Source organism: Cryptococcus neoformans (assembly GCF_000091045.1).
Source record: "Cryptococcus neoformans var. neoformans JEC21 chromosome 6 sequence".
In the NCBI taxonomy this organism is placed as follows: Eukaryota; Fungi; Basidiomycota; class Tremellomycetes; order Tremellales; family Cryptococcaceae; genus Cryptococcus; species Cryptococcus deneoformans.
In genome coordinates, this window is record NC_006691.1 from 267012 (window position 1) to 283007 (window position 15996).

At 48.7% G+C, this 15996-nt stretch overlaps 8 protein-coding genes and 1 non-coding gene across 9 annotated transcripts; 6 read left to right on the top strand and 3 right to left on the bottom strand.

The window, feature by feature from the left end:
• Nucleotides 1-121: 121 nt before the first annotated feature.
• Nucleotides 122-1544, top strand: CNF00810 (conserved hypothetical protein). The gene is made up of 8 exons (XM_571493.2): nucleotides 122-243; nucleotides 294-325; nucleotides 377-458; nucleotides 542-615; nucleotides 719-858; nucleotides 921-1161; nucleotides 1237-1279; nucleotides 1336-1544. Exons 1-8 carry the CDS (start codon nucleotides 201-203, stop codon nucleotides 1383-1385), a joined length of 705 nt encoding a protein of 234 aa, XP_571493.1. The 5' UTR covers nucleotides 122-200; the 3' UTR covers nucleotides 1386-1544.
• Nucleotides 1545-1743: 199 nt separating this feature from the next.
• On the top strand, nucleotides 1744-4103 carry CNF00820 (expressed protein). The gene is made up of 9 exons (XM_024657340.1): nucleotides 1744-2419; nucleotides 2493-2498; nucleotides 2552-2607; nucleotides 2690-2708; nucleotides 2772-2839; nucleotides 2900-2929; nucleotides 3013-3558; nucleotides 3618-3965; nucleotides 4020-4103. The coding sequence occupies exons 3-8, from the start codon at nucleotides 2557-2559 to the stop codon at nucleotides 3777-3779; spliced, it is 876 nt and encodes a 291-aa protein (XP_024513000.1). The 5' UTR covers nucleotides 1744-2419; nucleotides 2493-2498; nucleotides 2552-2556; the 3' UTR covers nucleotides 3780-3965; nucleotides 4020-4103.
• Nucleotides 4104-4601: 498 nt separating this feature from the next.
• On the top strand, nucleotides 4602-5510 carry CNF00825 (hypothetical protein). Its single transcript, XM_024658557.1, has 3 exons — nucleotides 4602-4908; nucleotides 4968-5294; nucleotides 5359-5510. Exons 1-2 carry the CDS (start codon nucleotides 4653-4655, stop codon nucleotides 4973-4975), a joined length of 264 nt encoding a protein of 87 aa, XP_024514485.1. The 5' UTR covers nucleotides 4602-4652; the 3' UTR covers nucleotides 4976-5294; nucleotides 5359-5510.
• CNF00830 (conserved hypothetical protein) lies at nucleotides 5359-8041 on the bottom strand. The gene is made up of 8 exons (XM_571248.2): nucleotides 7805-8041; nucleotides 7713-7751; nucleotides 7579-7619; nucleotides 7384-7507; nucleotides 7272-7335; nucleotides 7198-7225; nucleotides 7085-7147; nucleotides 5359-7028 (listed from the first exon to the last, which is right to left on the bottom strand). The coding sequence occupies exons 1-8, from the start codon at nucleotides 7827-7829 to the stop codon at nucleotides 5421-5423; spliced, it is 1992 nt and encodes a 663-aa protein (XP_571248.1). The 5' UTR covers nucleotides 7830-8041; the 3' UTR covers nucleotides 5359-5420.
• Nucleotides 8042-8528: 487 nt separating this feature from the next.
• CNF00840 lies at nucleotides 8529-8628 on the bottom strand. Its single transcript has one exon. It is a non-coding gene; the product is annotated as a tRNA-Arg (tRNA).
• Nucleotides 8629-8823: 195 nt separating this feature from the next.
• On the top strand, nucleotides 8824-9724 carry CNF00850 (hypothetical protein). Its single transcript, XM_571249.2, has 4 exons — nucleotides 8824-8921; nucleotides 9044-9183; nucleotides 9247-9338; nucleotides 9415-9724. Exons 1-4 carry the CDS (start codon nucleotides 8898-8900, stop codon nucleotides 9462-9464), a joined length of 306 nt encoding a protein of 101 aa, XP_571249.1. The 5' UTR covers nucleotides 8824-8897; the 3' UTR covers nucleotides 9465-9724.
• Nucleotides 9672-11100, bottom strand: CNF00860 (pre-mRNA splicing factor, putative). Its single transcript, XM_571511.2, has 4 exons — nucleotides 10848-11100; nucleotides 10281-10796; nucleotides 9852-10231; nucleotides 9672-9803 (listed from the first exon to the last, which is right to left on the bottom strand). Exons 1-4 carry the CDS (start codon nucleotides 11043-11045, stop codon nucleotides 9743-9745), a joined length of 1155 nt encoding a protein of 384 aa, XP_571511.1. The 5' UTR covers nucleotides 11046-11100; the 3' UTR covers nucleotides 9672-9742.
• Nucleotides 11101-11234: 134 nt separating this feature from the next.
• Nucleotides 11235-12306, top strand: CNF00870 (conserved hypothetical protein). The gene is made up of 5 exons (XM_571495.2): nucleotides 11235-11309; nucleotides 11430-11627; nucleotides 11717-11781; nucleotides 11887-11966; nucleotides 12039-12306. Exons 1-5 carry the CDS (start codon nucleotides 11300-11302, stop codon nucleotides 12139-12141), a joined length of 456 nt encoding a protein of 151 aa, XP_571495.1. The 5' UTR covers nucleotides 11235-11299; the 3' UTR covers nucleotides 12142-12306.
• Nucleotides 12307-12514: 208 nt separating this feature from the next.
• Nucleotides 12515-15072, top strand: CNF00880 (hypothetical protein). The gene is made up of 2 exons (XM_571497.2): nucleotides 12515-14129; nucleotides 14185-15072. The coding sequence occupies exons 1-2, from the start codon at nucleotides 12922-12924 to the stop codon at nucleotides 15014-15016; spliced, it is 2040 nt and encodes a 679-aa protein (XP_571497.1). The 5' UTR covers nucleotides 12515-12921; the 3' UTR covers nucleotides 15017-15072.
• Nucleotides 15073-15996: the final 924 nt, after the last annotated feature.

The following is a 15996-nucleotide window of genomic DNA, read 5'->3' on the forward strand; positions in this document are numbered from 1 at the left end:
CCACGTGCACTTTCCGACACAACAGGCAAAGCGGACGCGACCGCCAAGTACCCGCCGTTCATTTTCTTTCGGCTCGTTCCCGGTCCTCGCTCGCGCGGATATCTCTTTCTCTCCCTCTTTTCTTGCTCGTACTTTTCACCGCCAGCTGCAACAGAGACGTCGCTCTTTCAGACTCAAACCAGGGCTTCTAGACTGCCAAGATGCCTGCAAAGCGAATGCCCCGAGTCTACCTCGTCCGCCACGGTCAGTGCTTCCGCCGTCTACCTATCAGGCCATGACTGATATCCTCGCAGGCGAGACTGAGTGGTCCTTGAACGGCAGACACGTGGGTCTCATCTGGTTCACATGCACATATCACATACTTATGTCGCCATAGACCGGTGTCACTGACATTCCCCTCACCGCCAACGGTGAGAAAATGGTCCTTGAAATGAGTCCCCGGATGATTGGCCCTGGAAGTGCGTATCTCAGCTCACCTTGCCCACGACAGCGTCTGGCTGTCCTCCCGTTTGACACTCTATGCTAACATTTCAAATGAAAGAACTCATCAACCCTGCTCATCTCCGGCACATCCTCATCTCCCCACGCCGACGAGCTCAACGAACCGCCCAACTTGTGAGTTCCTCGTCCTAGGATTCAACGGCGACCTTTTATGGCATGGATCACTACCCGGAAACCCTTGTTTATGACATTAGCTTATCAACCCATCTCATACTAGCTCTTTGGCGAAAACGCACCCCCCGAGTGCAACATTATCACCGACCCCGAGGTTGCTGAATGGGACTATGGAGCGTACGAGGGAATGCTTTCCAAGGATATCAAAAAGGAAGCGCCCAACTGGAGCATCTGGGACGACGGGTTAGTCACTCACTCATACCCCTCTTCCCATATATACTCACTCATACCCACTTTGAACCCAGCTGCCCGCCCGGTGAGACCCCCGGGGAATCCCCCGCACAAATGTCCGCTCGGGTCGACCGTGTCATCGCCAAAGTCCGAGCTCTCCACGCAGAGGCCGAAAATGCGGCTGAGAATGCAGACGAGGTCGACTATTCCGACGTCATGATCTTCTCTCATGGCCACTTTTCTAGGTGTTTCATTGCGAGATGGTGTGACTTGCCCATCAAGGCTGGCTACCATTTTGCTGCCGAAGCTGGAGGTGTGAGTTTCCTTTTTTCTTTTTTTTCCGTGGAGTAGTATGGTAAAAGAGGATGGAGCGCTAATGTTGGGACGTAGCTTGCTGTTTTGGGTTACCAACACAAGTCCCTCAAGGAGCCTTGTAAGTAATACCGCGTGACCCCGCAGACTGGAGCGGACGCTCATTGATGTTTACAGCTCTTCTCGGTCTCAACTGGTACACCGAGGATGCTCTTGAGCGCCGTTAAAATGACTCTGCTCTCTACTCAACAGCCAAGTCGATGGCTGGCAGAAAAGAGGTGAAGACCTCACAGAAGGTCCAAAGAGTGAATAGAAATAGCCCGTCATTATCTGTAGACCGCGTCATAATGAACTATCGTGTATGCAACACTACAGCTTGGAGCAGACTGCAATGTCGATCACCGCCGTGTACGTAGTATGAGAGCAGATTCCGGTCTTCAGTTGTGATTACGTGGTAGCCGCTATCCACGGACCACCGAACGGCTGAACCCGCGTACATCACCTCCCGTGCCTGACTCCACTATCGACGACCAGCCAGCTGGCGGACAATTAACGAATATCGAACGCATAACACCAGTTTCTATTTGTCTTTCCACTCTTAATGCTTTAACCCAGGAATCAGTGCTCCTCAAACAATGCCAAGCGACAGCGAAAATGCCCCAAGCCCAGCATCCAAAGCGTTTGCAGACCGTCTAGCCAAATACGCCTACGTCTCAACCTCTTCTTCGCCTTCACCTCGGATGAACCCTCTCAGACGCTCCACACGATCACAAACCTCAATTTCAGACGCCGCTAAGCCGTCTATACCTTTAACAACATCTCAAGAGAGGATATACGATAGAGGATCACCCCTGAAAAAAGTAGCTTCATCCTCGTCTTCTTCCATATCGTTGTCCGCGACAAAGAAGCGCTCAGCAAAATCAATCTCAAAGGAGGACGACGAGTTTCAAGATGTCGATACTGAAAAAGAGACCGATGATGAGGATTACAAAGGAGGGAGATTAAATTCGGGGAATCTGAAAGGCGGGGGAAAATCACCGATGAAGAAAGGAATCAAGAAGCCAAGGGGTTACGCTGCTCCCGAAATGTATGAGCATCTCAGACCGCTGAATGACCTGTTAGTTAAGGGACAAGATTGTGAGTGGTACCTCCTAAACCCGTTGAAAAGGCTCCTGTATCTGGTGTGTTCAAAAAGGGACGATCGGGACTTGGAAAGCTAATACAGTGCATTTTTGGTGGCAGTGGTGTTTTGTGGTATCAAGTGAGTCTTTGGTCCACTTTATCCCTTCCGGACATTTGATTTCAAGTACAAGACTGACAAACTATCTACTGTAGTCCAGGTGGGACAAGTGTCTCAATATATATGGTCCCAAGGGTCTCACAAGACGAATAGGGAAAATGTCTTCTACTTTGGGCCATCATTTCGCCCATCCAACCAACAAGTTTTGGGTACGTATTGTGACTCCCAGTTTGTCCATGGTCTTTCCAAGCTTTAATTTTGACAATACCACCGTTTTGCACCATTATATAGAAAGCTCTTTATCAGTCGGGTGAGACTCCCTATAACTTCATCGTACGAACATAGGATAATGTTAATTCGTAATCTCCAACAGGGCTTACTTCAAGATTGATGTCGCCAACTGAAGACTATAAAGTCGTTGACGAGTATAACTATGGTCTCGTGCGTCTGCGTGTCGGCTGCTATTTTCCTAGTTTCTTTGAGATCTAACACCTTTTGCAGACCAATCTTGTGGGCAGACCGACTTCCGAGGTACGTTCGCAGTCTTCTACTACGCAATGTTCGGCACTAATCACAAGAACTCTAAATTCCCTCCTTCAACAATAACGGTACAGCAAAGTGAATTATCTACCCTGGAAATGAAGCTGAACACTATCAACTTGTTACAAAAGTTCATAAAATACCAGCCCAGTGTCGTCTGTTTTGTGGGGAAGAAGATCTGGGATGTATTTGAGAGTGTAGTTGGGAAGACGGCCGAGTTTGACGAGACTGTGAAACAAAAGGTCAAGCTGGAGGGTGAAGTTGAAAATGGAGAAGGCAGCGGTGACGGGGGAAAAGGAAGGAGCGTGATGACACTCGCTCCGACACCGGAAAGAGGAACGGTCAAGATCGAGCCGGCCGAACTGGGTGATCAGCCGTCCCTACTTCCACTCTCGGCCAGTCCATCGAAAACCCCGCAACTTACACCGGCCCAAACTGCTTCACTCTCTCCAGCCAAAGCTAGAGCGAAAAAAGGAGCTATCAAGCCTCCAAAAACACCCTTTAGCTTCTCCCAACCTCGTGCACTGAGAATTCCGCATCCTCCTGAAGACAATGGAGGTGAAATCAAGTATACGTATTTCTTTGTGGTACCGAGTACTTCGGGGCTGGAAAGGACACCTGTGAGTCACGGCCAATCCCCCAAGGGTGTTGTTATCAGGTCTATTGACCGATGTGAAAGTTTCCGGAACAAGTGGCCAATTTTGCAGCCCTCAAGGCATTGGTGGATGAGCTGAAAAAGGGTAGATCCCTGCAGGGCGATTTTCTGAATATCAGCGTGGAAGGTGTAGAGGGGACTGTGGAAGATATGCGGCGGGCAGCTATCTTAAAAAATGCTCTATGATTAAGCATACCGCATGGGCGTACAACTGGTTTGGAACTTCATATATGCGGCCGAATTGTTAATATCTTGCTGCCATGGCTAAGAAAATCTTTCAATATTTGTACAGTTAAAGACTCAGTAAGATGAAGACGACAGCGTCAGACTGTTATGTGCCATGCCTCAATGAAAGGCCTTGTAAATGCATGCGTAAGAGAAAGATCCTTTGAAATCACGATGGAGATGTCCTAAACCCGAGTCAAGGCCCTCCAATCTATCCCATACTCAAAGAGTATGAGACATAAATGAGCCTCCGGCTTATATCAAAGTCAGGATTGCAAACCAGACATGCTAGTTTGCAATGGTCTTTTGTATACCCCTCCAATGGGTACCGCCAATAGATGAGAGCTAGAGGCAGGGGGCACGAGGGTTACTCGGCTATGGAGGGGAGCAAGGCGAGAAAGATCGGCTTTAAGTGAACGAACAGATTGACTGTTTGATGATTGATGACCGAAATAGCTTGCATTTGCTGTTGATAAACTGAGAGGGAAAGATATGGGATCCGTAAATGCCAAGAGCCGATAACAAAAGCTGTGATCATTACTCTATGTCGAGGTATCGAGAAAAAAAAAAAAGACAAAGCCACCGAGTTGCGCTCGCTCGCGGACATCTTTTTGACGGTCGGGATTAAAGCAACAAAACGCGTTCTAAAAATTTGTTCTGATACAGAATTACGTAAAAGAATACAAAAAGCTGATTGCCTCAGGTTGTCAGGCACTGGTCCGGTGCCTTTGGGCTTTGGCCGGCATTTGATGCATGATCCCATCAGTCGTACACATTCCGCCCAGAAACATTCTTGACATCTTTTTCTTTTACTCCCCTCTTCCCCCAGCAACCATGTCCCATCTCGCTCCCACATCCCTCGTCCGCCCTCACAAAACGTCCATGGCGGAGCTCAAATTACGTCGTCTGAACGAACACAATGCCCGGCTTCGAGAAGACCTCGCCCGGCCCCGAGTCAGAGTCAGTGAAGCTTCCATCAGTTTGATCAAGTACTGCTCGAACACAAAAGACCCTCTTTTGCCATCGGTCTGGGGACCTCCTGGGAAGGGGGAAGACCCCTATGCACCTCCAGATACTGGGTGCTGCATTAGTAAGTGCCCACCACTGTGTACTGAGGGGAAAGCGCCAGCTCATTCATTACCGCCTCAGTCATGTAGCCCAGGCCTAGGCTTGTCCTTCATCTTCGCATCGACCGCTTGACTCCTCATAATACCATCAACCAAGCCGAAATACATTGTAACCTACACTCAACCTCTTGTAACATCTACATTATCACATCGTTGTAATCACCACGCTTGACATCTCCGTTAGTCAGCACTCAAATAACTGCTGCGCACCCATCATCACCCATTAGAGAAAGAAGAGAGAAAAGAATAGAATTGAAGAACCATGACTGGGATCGGACGAAGGAGGAGGAAGAGGACATCATCTATCTTGGGCTTTTAGGACACTTTATCGGACCTTTTATATGTACTAGTGGGCTTAATCTGGAGATCTCGGTTGATATCTCGGGCATTGACAATTGACGACGCCGTGGCAGGCACATGCGAGATAACGTTACATTTATTTTGACGAAGATAACGTCTAATAACCAACTGAAATCTAATCAAACTCATTCCTAGCAATCCTTCTCCTCAGATCACTCCTAGATACTCCGCCCCTCAAATCCTTTGGTAAAGCCAGAACCTCCACGTACGTACACGGGAAAATGCCTTTTCTCCCTGCTGAACCTTCACTTGCTAGCCTGCCTTCCCACCACTCACTACTGTCGCCCGCATAATCTAGCACAATCACTACATCACCAGTTTTGAAGCCCAAATCGCCAGCAGCACCGGGCTTAAAGTCGAACATGGCGACAGCACGGGCGTACCCATCGTCGGTCGTATCGAGCCCAGGTTTGAGGCGAATCTCGGGTATGGGAGAGGAAGCAGACAGTTTACGTGGGCTAAAGTCGTAAGAAGGCGAACCGTATCGGTCCGACTGGTGGCGGTAATCCTCGAAAGGCCTACCGGCCGAGCTCGATCTCAATCTTCCCACTGCATCATCATCAAAAGGTGGGAAATCCTTTGACGGTGAGCTTTTCCGCGCAGGAGAGATATACGACGAAAAAGGCCGGGTCTTTTTAGAAGGCGAATCGTATCGTTGCTGATCTTCAAACGATGACCAATCCGTCTTCGCAAAATTGGATATACTTTCGCGCGGTGTATAGTCAGGTTCACCAGATGCGTGGGCGTAGCTAGTGGATGTGGAAGGTTTCTTGGGGTATTCGAGGATATCGTCAAATGGTGGACGGTTAGAGCGAGAGTTGCTCCTTGAGCGGGTGTCATTGGTAGAAAGGCGGTCGAAATGAGCAGACAGTCCGTGGCCGTTACTGTCCCAATGACCTAAAAGATCCCGGTCTCCGCCATCAGAATTATTACGCGATCTAGGTTTTGCGGAGTTGAAAGACGCAGAGTCCCATTCTCCAAGCAGATCCTTGCCTTTACTATCCTCCTTGAGCTTTGCAGCCGTCATATACGAAAAGGGCTGAGGTACTTCCCCATCTTTCCTGAGCGAGCCACTCCTCGCCCTTCCAGCACTTGTACCGTTACCAGTACCAACTCCAGTAGGTCCTTGAGAGTCCCAAGTGAGACCAGCATTATACGCTTCTGACGTATGTTGCGGCCCTGTACTCCCCTTCCTGGGGCTGGAAGTACCGCTGGAGAATGGATTGAGTATGCTCGACCGGCGGGGCATACCTGGTCGCGATGGCGAATTGGATCGATCAGGATCTTTACCAAACAGACTACCCGCACGTTTGCGCCCGGAACCTACACTACCCCCAGCACCAACGCCCTCTCCAAACACATATCCTCCACCGCCTTTACCAGCTTCAGGTGTGCTCCAACCCATTCCACCACCCTCCCCTGCCTCATCCCTGCTTGTCCACCTTTGTCCTCCAGGCAGACCGGTGGATTTTTCGAGTTGGTCGATAAGGACGTCTGCCCATTCTGGAGGGTCAAACATTCCGGAGAGGATTTGCTTTGACGATGGACTTCCTCCGTAAGCAAGGCGGTTGGCGTCTTGACGTTCAAGAATGACGGAACCTTCGACGGAAACACCACCAAAGAGACCTTTAGTCTTGGAGTAAGAGTACATGGCGGCAACTTTTCCCTTGGAATTGAGAGCACCGGATCCTTCGGCATTACGTCCAAGAGGTCCCACAGCGACCTGTCGGAAATCCTATGGTCAGCGACGTTGCAGCTTACAAAGGTGAAGGTACACACGGATAGATTACCACCTATAGTGAGTGAACCAGCAGACATGAAAGAGGTCACTGCCGACCGAGACTATGCTAATTATAAGAATTACACTTGGCATCTATCAACCCATGACCCACGTTTAAAACGATCAAGAAGTCGGTCACCCTAGTAAACATTAGTCTTCCGCTCCTTACCATGCCTCTGTACTCACTCAGCTCCTGCTTGGCCACCAAACCCTAACCCTCCTAATCCAATAGCACTAGGCGGCGACCATGCTGATCATCATGTCAATGCAGCTCTCGATACTAGAGGGTTTTACTCACATCCATCTGGTAAACGTGCGACAACAACACCTGACCCCGCTCGTGCGGAGAAGAGGAAACCAGCCTTGAAGACCGTGAAAATGGCGAAACCTTCTGCTCTCTCCAGAACTGTCCTCGGAATGACCTGAACCAAGGTCAGTAAAATCTTCAACAAGAGAAGAGAAACGGGTACAGTAGGCGGAATGAACGACATACTTTGTCTAATCCGTTGTTGTTTGCATCCACAAAACTTCTCACTATTCTCCATCATAGTCAGCCGTGATTTTGCAGACGTTGCGTGAATTTGCTGCCATGGAGGGTGCTTGAAAGGCACAGGAGTGGTGACGTACAGATCTTGGCAGCTTTGCGTGACTCCTCTTGAAGACGGACTATCATTGCCATGTTCATAAGCACCAAGCTTCCCAAGGCAGCAAGGACATACCTGGTATCGGACTATTGAATCCCATCTTTGCCGCTGATCAATTTTAATGTATACGAGGATGATGCGATGTCAAAATGGGATGGCGAGAGTAAAAGTGCCAAAAAGGGTGGACAAAGAGTGGATAATGAATATGGTGGTGTCAACGTCATGAGATCGTCTCATCAGCAACGACAAAACCTCGGTCGCCGGCCTTATTACCCGGGGTCGATCACCGGCGTGCGTGTCTGGGCCACTTGCCAGCCGAACAACATAAAAAATATATGAGCACTGCACTTGGGACTTGCTGAGGTATTAAAAAAGTCTGGATCTGCCCTCTACGCTGCGCTTCTTGACCGGCGGTGCAGTGTGCAGTCTCAGGTATGCATGCATCTCCAGTCTCCGGTGTTTACCCAGCTTTCAATTTTTCTAGAGGGTAGTTAACTCTCAGGCCGCGCCTCGGATAAAAAATCCCCCTCGAAGAGGACTCCGAACAAAAAGTGTCGCACTCCGCCAATTGTGGCGGCCGCATCGCACGTATCGTAATAATGGTCACGAGGGCTCCTCCAATAATCGAACGATTTGCAGATGTTGTGAATAGAGTTATGATCTTTCCGAGCAGATTGAGTGCACACACTGTGTCATTACCATCCGTCAACAACAGAGGCATGCAGATGGTATGTGTATAAATGATAGTGGGAATGCCTCTGCAATACCCACTGAAGAAGTACAAAATGGCAAAAAGAAGAACCAACGGTGGGGATCGAACCCACAATCTCCCGCTTTCGGATCAGGTATTAACTGATTGTACTAGGAAGCGGACGCCGTAACCGTTTGGCCACGCCGGCTGCGACAGTTGTTGTTCTTTTGTCAAAAATATCCCGGTTGGTTTTATTTTTTACGTAACTGGAAAGTTCTCCTTGCCACCTGGCATCCGACGCTGTGTGCGGTGAGATCTGCGAAGGACTCCGAAAGAGAGCGGCGGCGTCGTCGTAGATGTTGTGTGTCTGCTGCTGGATAATTAATTAATTGCGATAACGATTCGATTTCCATCCAATTCTATTTTCCCAAAGTTACTTACTATTCAGCAACTCATCCTTGCAAGAACACCCTCAAGATGAACAAGCCAAACTATCCAACCGTACGTGCTCTTAATCCATCAGGCAAAATGCTTGCCGGAACCTGGTCCGCCTCCACCTGAGGTGTCCAGGTCCCAGTATCATATCTAAGGCAAATTATGCTAAAAGCACCGTCTTCTTATAGATGCAACAGGATGGACAGCAGATGTACCAGGCTTCTGACGGCCAGTGGTACCCTATGAGCGCCATGCCTCAGGACTGGCACGGTTCCCAGCAGCCCCCTCAACCCGGGTACGGCGGCTATCAACAGCAGCAAGGTTACCAGTAAGTTTACACTCTTCACGCTCGATGCATGATGCTTGAGATAGTACTGACATGCGTTACCAGTGGTCAACAACCCATGTACGCCACTCAACCTGTGTATGTCGAAAACAACCGAGGTGCCGGTGTCGGGGCTGGTGCGGCCACTGGTATTTGTGGTTAGTCGACTTTCCTTTTATCCCATGCTCCTTTCAAGCCTAGTGAATTCGTATGATGCTGACATATGTACTATAGCTGGTCTCTGTGCTGGCCTGCTCTGTTTCGACCTTTGTCTCTTCTGCTAAGCGACAACGCAAAACCAGGTACGACAATGTTTTGTGCGCAGCGAAGCGCCAAGACAACGGAGAAGGAAGTTCGAAGCTCTCTGGGGAGAAGCACGCATATACAGCAGGGCAGGGGTCAAGTAGAGAGTTGGTTAATACACGTGCCGGCCTCTCGTTGTTGTACTGTATAGACACTCAGGATTGATGCAAGAATTCTATATTGGTATCGTGCTACGACATGTCGGTCGATATCATGCATGACCCTAAAAATGTAAACAACAAGATACGAAGTAGTATGCTCAACCCATCAACTGAGAAGCATCCTCTGGTGGTCGGATAGTTTGTGAGAATGTTAATAACCTGATATCTATCAGTAGGGTAGGACCACAGAAAGAATGAACAACTCACCTTTTAACCGCCTGGATGTACTTTCGAGTTACCTCGTCATTCAATACGTGCGCAATATTATCCTGTCCAATCTTCTCTCGTGCACTTCGTTCGTGAATACCAACACTCGTCACACCAATAGGCCACGCGGCATTACCAATAGATAGCCTTAAATAGGCGTCATTTGCCTTCTGATACGACCTACTTTGCATATGGTGGACAATTTCTGCCAACAGGCGAAGGACGTCGGGGGCAAGATCTCTTGAACGAAGAGAACGGAAGAGGGGTTTGAGGGACTGGGCGGATTGGACCTGGTTGGCAGCAGCCAGTTTTCCTTGGGTAGAACGTCGAATTTCTTCGGGACGGTTGTCCATCCACTCTTCCCATTCTTTCAATACTCCCTACTAGGATGTCAGCTGGCGATGCACACCTTGAGGAAATACTACAGACCTTCAGCGCGTAGTAAATGATTGGATAGAGCTTATTGGGGTCTGTCTTGATCAATTTCAAATCCAAAATACCCATATCCACGCCCTTCTTCTTCTTGTCATCTTTGCCCTCTTTCCCATCGACTTCTTTACTATCCCCTTCACCGCTTGCCGCTGACCCTTCCTTTTTGCCTCTTTCTTCCGCAAGCCTATGAAGCTCCCTCGCTTTCCTTTCTACATCCTTCTTATCAAGCCCACTTTCCATTTCCTCCAAAGCCTTCTTAAAGTCATTTCTTCCCTGTCCACCCGACGGTCCTCGCTCCTCTAACAGCTCCAAAGCGCGTAGACGCAAACGCCTATCCTTGTCTGACTCTCCAAATAGTCTAATCGGCTGGCCTTTCTGTCGTAATCTCCGGATACATTCTTCTGGAGAAATGTTGAAACGTTCTTCAGATGGAATGGTTGGGTCGGGAGTGGACCTTAATGAGGATGGCGAAGCAGCTTGGACTCTAGCCAAAGCGGCATGACGTGCTTCGGCCTAAGCAGCGGTCAGTCACACGTCCGACACAGAATGGTTCACAGTACTTACTTTTACAGTCTTCTCTTTGGCTTCTTGAGCCTTTTTTGCCTCTTTCTCCTTCCTCTCCTCCTCCTTCTTTCGTCTTTCCTCTTCTTCGCGCATTCGCTCGATGTCTGCTCGTCGCATATATTTCTTCGCACCAGCATCTCCCTCGGGGACTTCGAGAGCCTTGCGCTTTGCTGAAATTTCGGCGAGGAGAGCGTCCATTTTTATTACTGATTGTAAAATGAAATGATGAAAATAGATGGATAGTCAAATATACGTATGGTTCGTTGAAATGGACTGGATGGCGAGGGAAATAATTGCCACAAATAATAGATGGCTCGGGGAGGGCCGCCGTCATCGCAAGATCGCATTCACTGCCACCCGCCGTTCGTAGTAACCTTGAGACGACGACGGACTTTCTTTTATCGAAGACTTTTTCTTTTCTCTTATCTTTATTATCCCAAACCATACCCGCAATGGCCAAGGGTGAGTTTACAAGTATATCCCAGCTGGGGCGTCGAAGAACAAGGCGTCTCCGGTCCTAGACATCGCAAGACCTTGATCGCTCACTACAAACCGATCGCTAACCATCCCGTCATGTTCTAGTCCCTCGTTCTTTCCGACTTCTCTCGGAGCTCGAACATGGTGAAAAGGGTATCGGAGACGGATCATGCTCCTATGGTCTCAAAGATGGCGATGACATTGCCATGTACGAATGGAATGGGACAATCTTGGGTCCTCCTCACTCTGCGTTTGAGAACAGGATTTTTAGCTTGAGCATCTACTGTGGTGACAACTACCCAGGTAAGCTATATCGCTTGTACTGGACTGGTTTGGGCGACAAATGAGGGGAAATGAAAGACTATGAAGGGCGAAAGACTGACGATACGCAGATGTTCCTCCTTTGGTCAAGTTCGAATCTAGGATCAGTCTCCCATGCGTTAACCAACAAGGCTTGGTTAGTGTTTTTCATACGTTCTTTATACGACCAAGCCGTCAATACAATAAAGATGCGACGCTAAAGACAACGTTTGGAACGATATCGCTGATGCTCGCGTGACAGGTTGACTTTTCCAGAATCAACTCTATCTCCAAGTGGAACCGAAATTTCACCCTTGAGACTGTTCTCGTCGAGTTGAGACGGTAAGCCATAACCTTCTTGGTTTCATCGTGAAAACTTCCGTTGTGCAAAGGACTGACATCGTCTTCTTGCAGAGACATGGCCTCTCCTGCTAACCGCAAGTCCTCTCAGCCCCCTGAAGGCGTCGACTTCCCACCTCTTGATCTCCGTGCCCTTGCTCAACAGCGAGGCCTCTAAATCTCCTACACAAGCAATATTTTAAGCAAATGAGGCGTGTGATGGAGGAATGCCAAAGAAGTAAGGACGTTGGATGGACTGTCAGAAGTGGGCTGTAGTCAGGTAGAGTTTCATGTTCATGTTGAGATACGGTACATCGGTATGCAGTCGGAGATCATCACTGAGCTTGTGCAGGACCCTTGCAATCGTTATTCATTATCATGGAACGTAGGAAGACCATGAAAACTGAAACAAGTTGAAGCGGCCAGTGCCGCCGCCGGAATGACACGACCTTTTTTCGGACCCATCGATTAAAAGTCGGACCTCGTCTGTACCTTTTCCGACTTTCCTTTGTTCCCGAAACAGGATGCCTTTCGATCAACGTCCTTCGCGACTTGCCATCTCATCTCATTTGCTTTTTATGGCCGACTGCTATTGTTCCCAAAGCGAGCTCAGGTTTCAAAGCGGCCCTTCGGAGCGCTGGGAATGCAGGAAATGGACGATCAACGACCCTACGTTGACCAAGGGACGCTGCGCTTGGACTGATCATGATGGATAATGGATAATTTAAGCAGAGATGACTTTTATTGTTCCAGGACAAAAGCTGTCAACTCTTCAGCATTTCGTCTTTGGAACGACGTCGAGAATACTTTAGTCGACAATACTTTATTAACGTAACCACAGATCGTTCGATACCTCAACTTCGTTCTTCTTTGCAACCACAACCAACTACCCAGTAATTATTAAGCACTCAACACAGCACACAGTACCTTGGTATCTCAACATCCCACTTTTATCACTATGCCCTCTTTCATGTCACCTTCCTCTGGGGTCTCTATCCTGCCGGATATGCGACCACCAAAATCGCCACGCCGGTTCTTCACCTTCTCCATCTCAAGCTCAAGCCTGCCACCACTTCCACCCCTCACTCCTTCTGTCTCGCATTCTTCCAGAGGGAATGATCACTCAAGTAATGGCGTGACGGTCGTACGAACTCCACAAGATGCAGCTGGAGGCATGAGGCAAGCCGCCGGGCTCATTTCACCTCCTTCCAACCAAACTCCACTCCCTCCCGTCCCACCTCTTCCATCCCTTTCTTCTCTCCCAAATCTTGCTTCTCAGGCCAGGTATCCGCAACCATCTACTGATACGCACACCCATGGGTACCGTCACCAGCCTTCAAAGTCCGTTGATAACTCCAATATCTATGCTTCTGGCAAGCTCGAAAGAATGGGAGTGCATAGAAGTACAAGTGCTCGAGATGATCTGCGAGGCGGTCTTAATAAGAGCACAAGGGGGCTAGTGAAAAGTCCGAGCGCAGCACCAGTTCTTGGGGAGCGAAATGAAAGCGAAGAAAGTGATAGACTCGGACCTATGCCAACAACGCCGGGTAGACCTTTGAGAGGGTCATCGTTTCTTTCGCCTGGTCATTCCAAGTCTCAATCTACCAGCGCTAGCTATGTAAGCTCATCATCTGCGTCATTCCACTCGCGATCCAAGTCCGTTGCTCGTTCACCTCGAACGTCTACTACGACCACGAGCTCGACATCGCCATCCATCTCCACCGCTCCACTCTCTTCTCCTGCCAAGCGACCGTCCTTGATCTCAAATCGATCGACAGTGAAACCTCCTCCCAGATCCTCATCTTTGCCTAGGATTGATACCCCTTTCAGCGCTGCCCTTCTTTTGTGTACCCGTAAATCGCTTCCCAAGCTGTCGTCTGGCGAGCAGGACAGTATTACGCTGATCAACATTGAATTTGCATACTCTTTTGCGGATCCTCCCAGAAATGAGAGTGTGACTTTGCCCTTGGAAACGCTCAAGAAGGGTGGAGGGAAGCTTTACGATTGGGTGGTGGACTGCTTAAAAACACAGGAGTATGAAGAAGAGAAGAAGGCTGAGGAAAAGGAAGCGATACGAGAGGAGAAAAAGTTGCCCGAGATGACTGATGGCGAGAGTGCGGAGGAAAGTGATTGGGATAGTGATGGCGATCTTAGCGCTTTGCTTCGGTAAGTCCATACGTTTGCAAGACTAAGGAAAGCAAAGTTAATCATTGAGTTTCAGAGACGAATACTTCAAATCACTGATCGTCTCATCGTCCTCCCCAGCATCACACACAACCCCACTTCCTTCTATCTCATCTCCACCCACCAAGATTCTTGACCTCCCTCCTTTTGCCAATGATTCCAAATCACCTGCGCTCCCCAAGCCTCCCAAAACAACGCCAGGTTACAAACGAGCGCAGACTAGAAATCAGTACACTCAATTAGTTAGCAAGCCGCGTGTACCCGGTAATGCTATCGAGCCTGCCGTCCCTCCTTTGGCGTATGCTGCAGCTTCCCCGACAGGGTTGACTCTACCTCTTAACGTTAAGCGAAAGGGTAGCCGTCGTCTCTCGATTTCCCATATCAGCCAAGAAGCTGAGGCTTCTACACCCACCAAGTCGAAGAAAGAAGGAGTTTTTACCGAAATGAGAGTTTTCCTCACCCGCGAGGCGGGAGTTTATCACCAAATCTCCCATAGACTGATCTCGGGCCAGTGGAACGTCTGGGCCAACATCGGCGGTAGAGAAGCTAGAGAGAGAGTTGAAGCAGAGCTTGAATGGCTGGGTATGGCTGATCTCTTACAAGAGATGAGGAGACCCACCCTTGGCTTGAATCCTAGTCGAAGCCAGAGTAAAGACCTGAACCTCGGTTTGGGACTGGGGCTCGGAGGGCAGGAGACGGGGAGGGTGAACGAGATGCTGATTGACGATTTTGGTACACCCGAAAGACCTGTTAAGTCTGAAAGACGAACGGAGGGTATAAAAACGCTTTGTGGAGAAAGGAAATTGGAAGGCAAGTGGAGGGAAAGGGCGAGAGAGAAGAGCCTGGTGCTTCGCGGTGGTTACATTTAGTTTAAAATTTAAGTAGTAGCATCATGTAGCGTACATGCGAAATAGCTACCTGAATGTTGTTCATCGAGCAGAGTATCATCTTGTGCATAGTCGGTCTCATGTTCTGCTGCCAATAGCAAAAAGTAAAAAAAGCTCTTCTCCGCTGGCGATTGTAGCTTATAAAGTTCACATTTTTTATGGCCTATTCCATCCGCCAACATCTGTTAAAATGATCAACGAATATAATGCCCGATGAGAGATAGATAATACAGGCCGGTCAGAACATATCCGAGCACGATCGAGCAGATAAGTATTGGTTGGGGAATGATGATATAAATACTCATGTTTACATCGCCTCTCAAGCCGACCCTATACCTCTTTGGCATATTCTTGGATTTGAGTGTCAATTACGTCGCTTCGGAATCTGGATCACTTGGGGATCACTCGTCAATGTGTCATCTGAAAAGCAGTCCGTTGAGTTGCCAACTTCAACGACATCGTCTACAAATCCGGACAGGATGTCTCCAAAGACTTCTCAGGAGGAAGCCTGTAGATTCCTGATAAATGTAAATTCGAGTCCTTGTGACCCAGGCCATTTCTCCATCTTCTTGGCACCATGGTATTCTATGCGATGAACGGTTGATCTTCATGGGCAAGTGCTTGAAAAATAGGGTGATCTTCTTCAAATGAGCACCATCGGGGTTAGCGGACATACGCAATAAAATACGGCTTGCCTTTAAAGTGAAGCTCAGATTTGATCATACGTAATTTCTTCTCCTTGGGTCCTCAAATCATTAACCCCATTGCCCCCTTCACTATCTTCCGCGTTGCACTCTGATCGACATATCCAAATATTTCGGTGTGTTGGTTATTGAGCTTGTTGCTAATGTCTCCGACTCCCTCTGCGATCCTTATTGCTATCAATTGCGAGTAGATCTCCCTCATCTTGAAAGATGTATGTCTGAGAACATGTGCTTCAATCGAAGATTATGAATGAATAC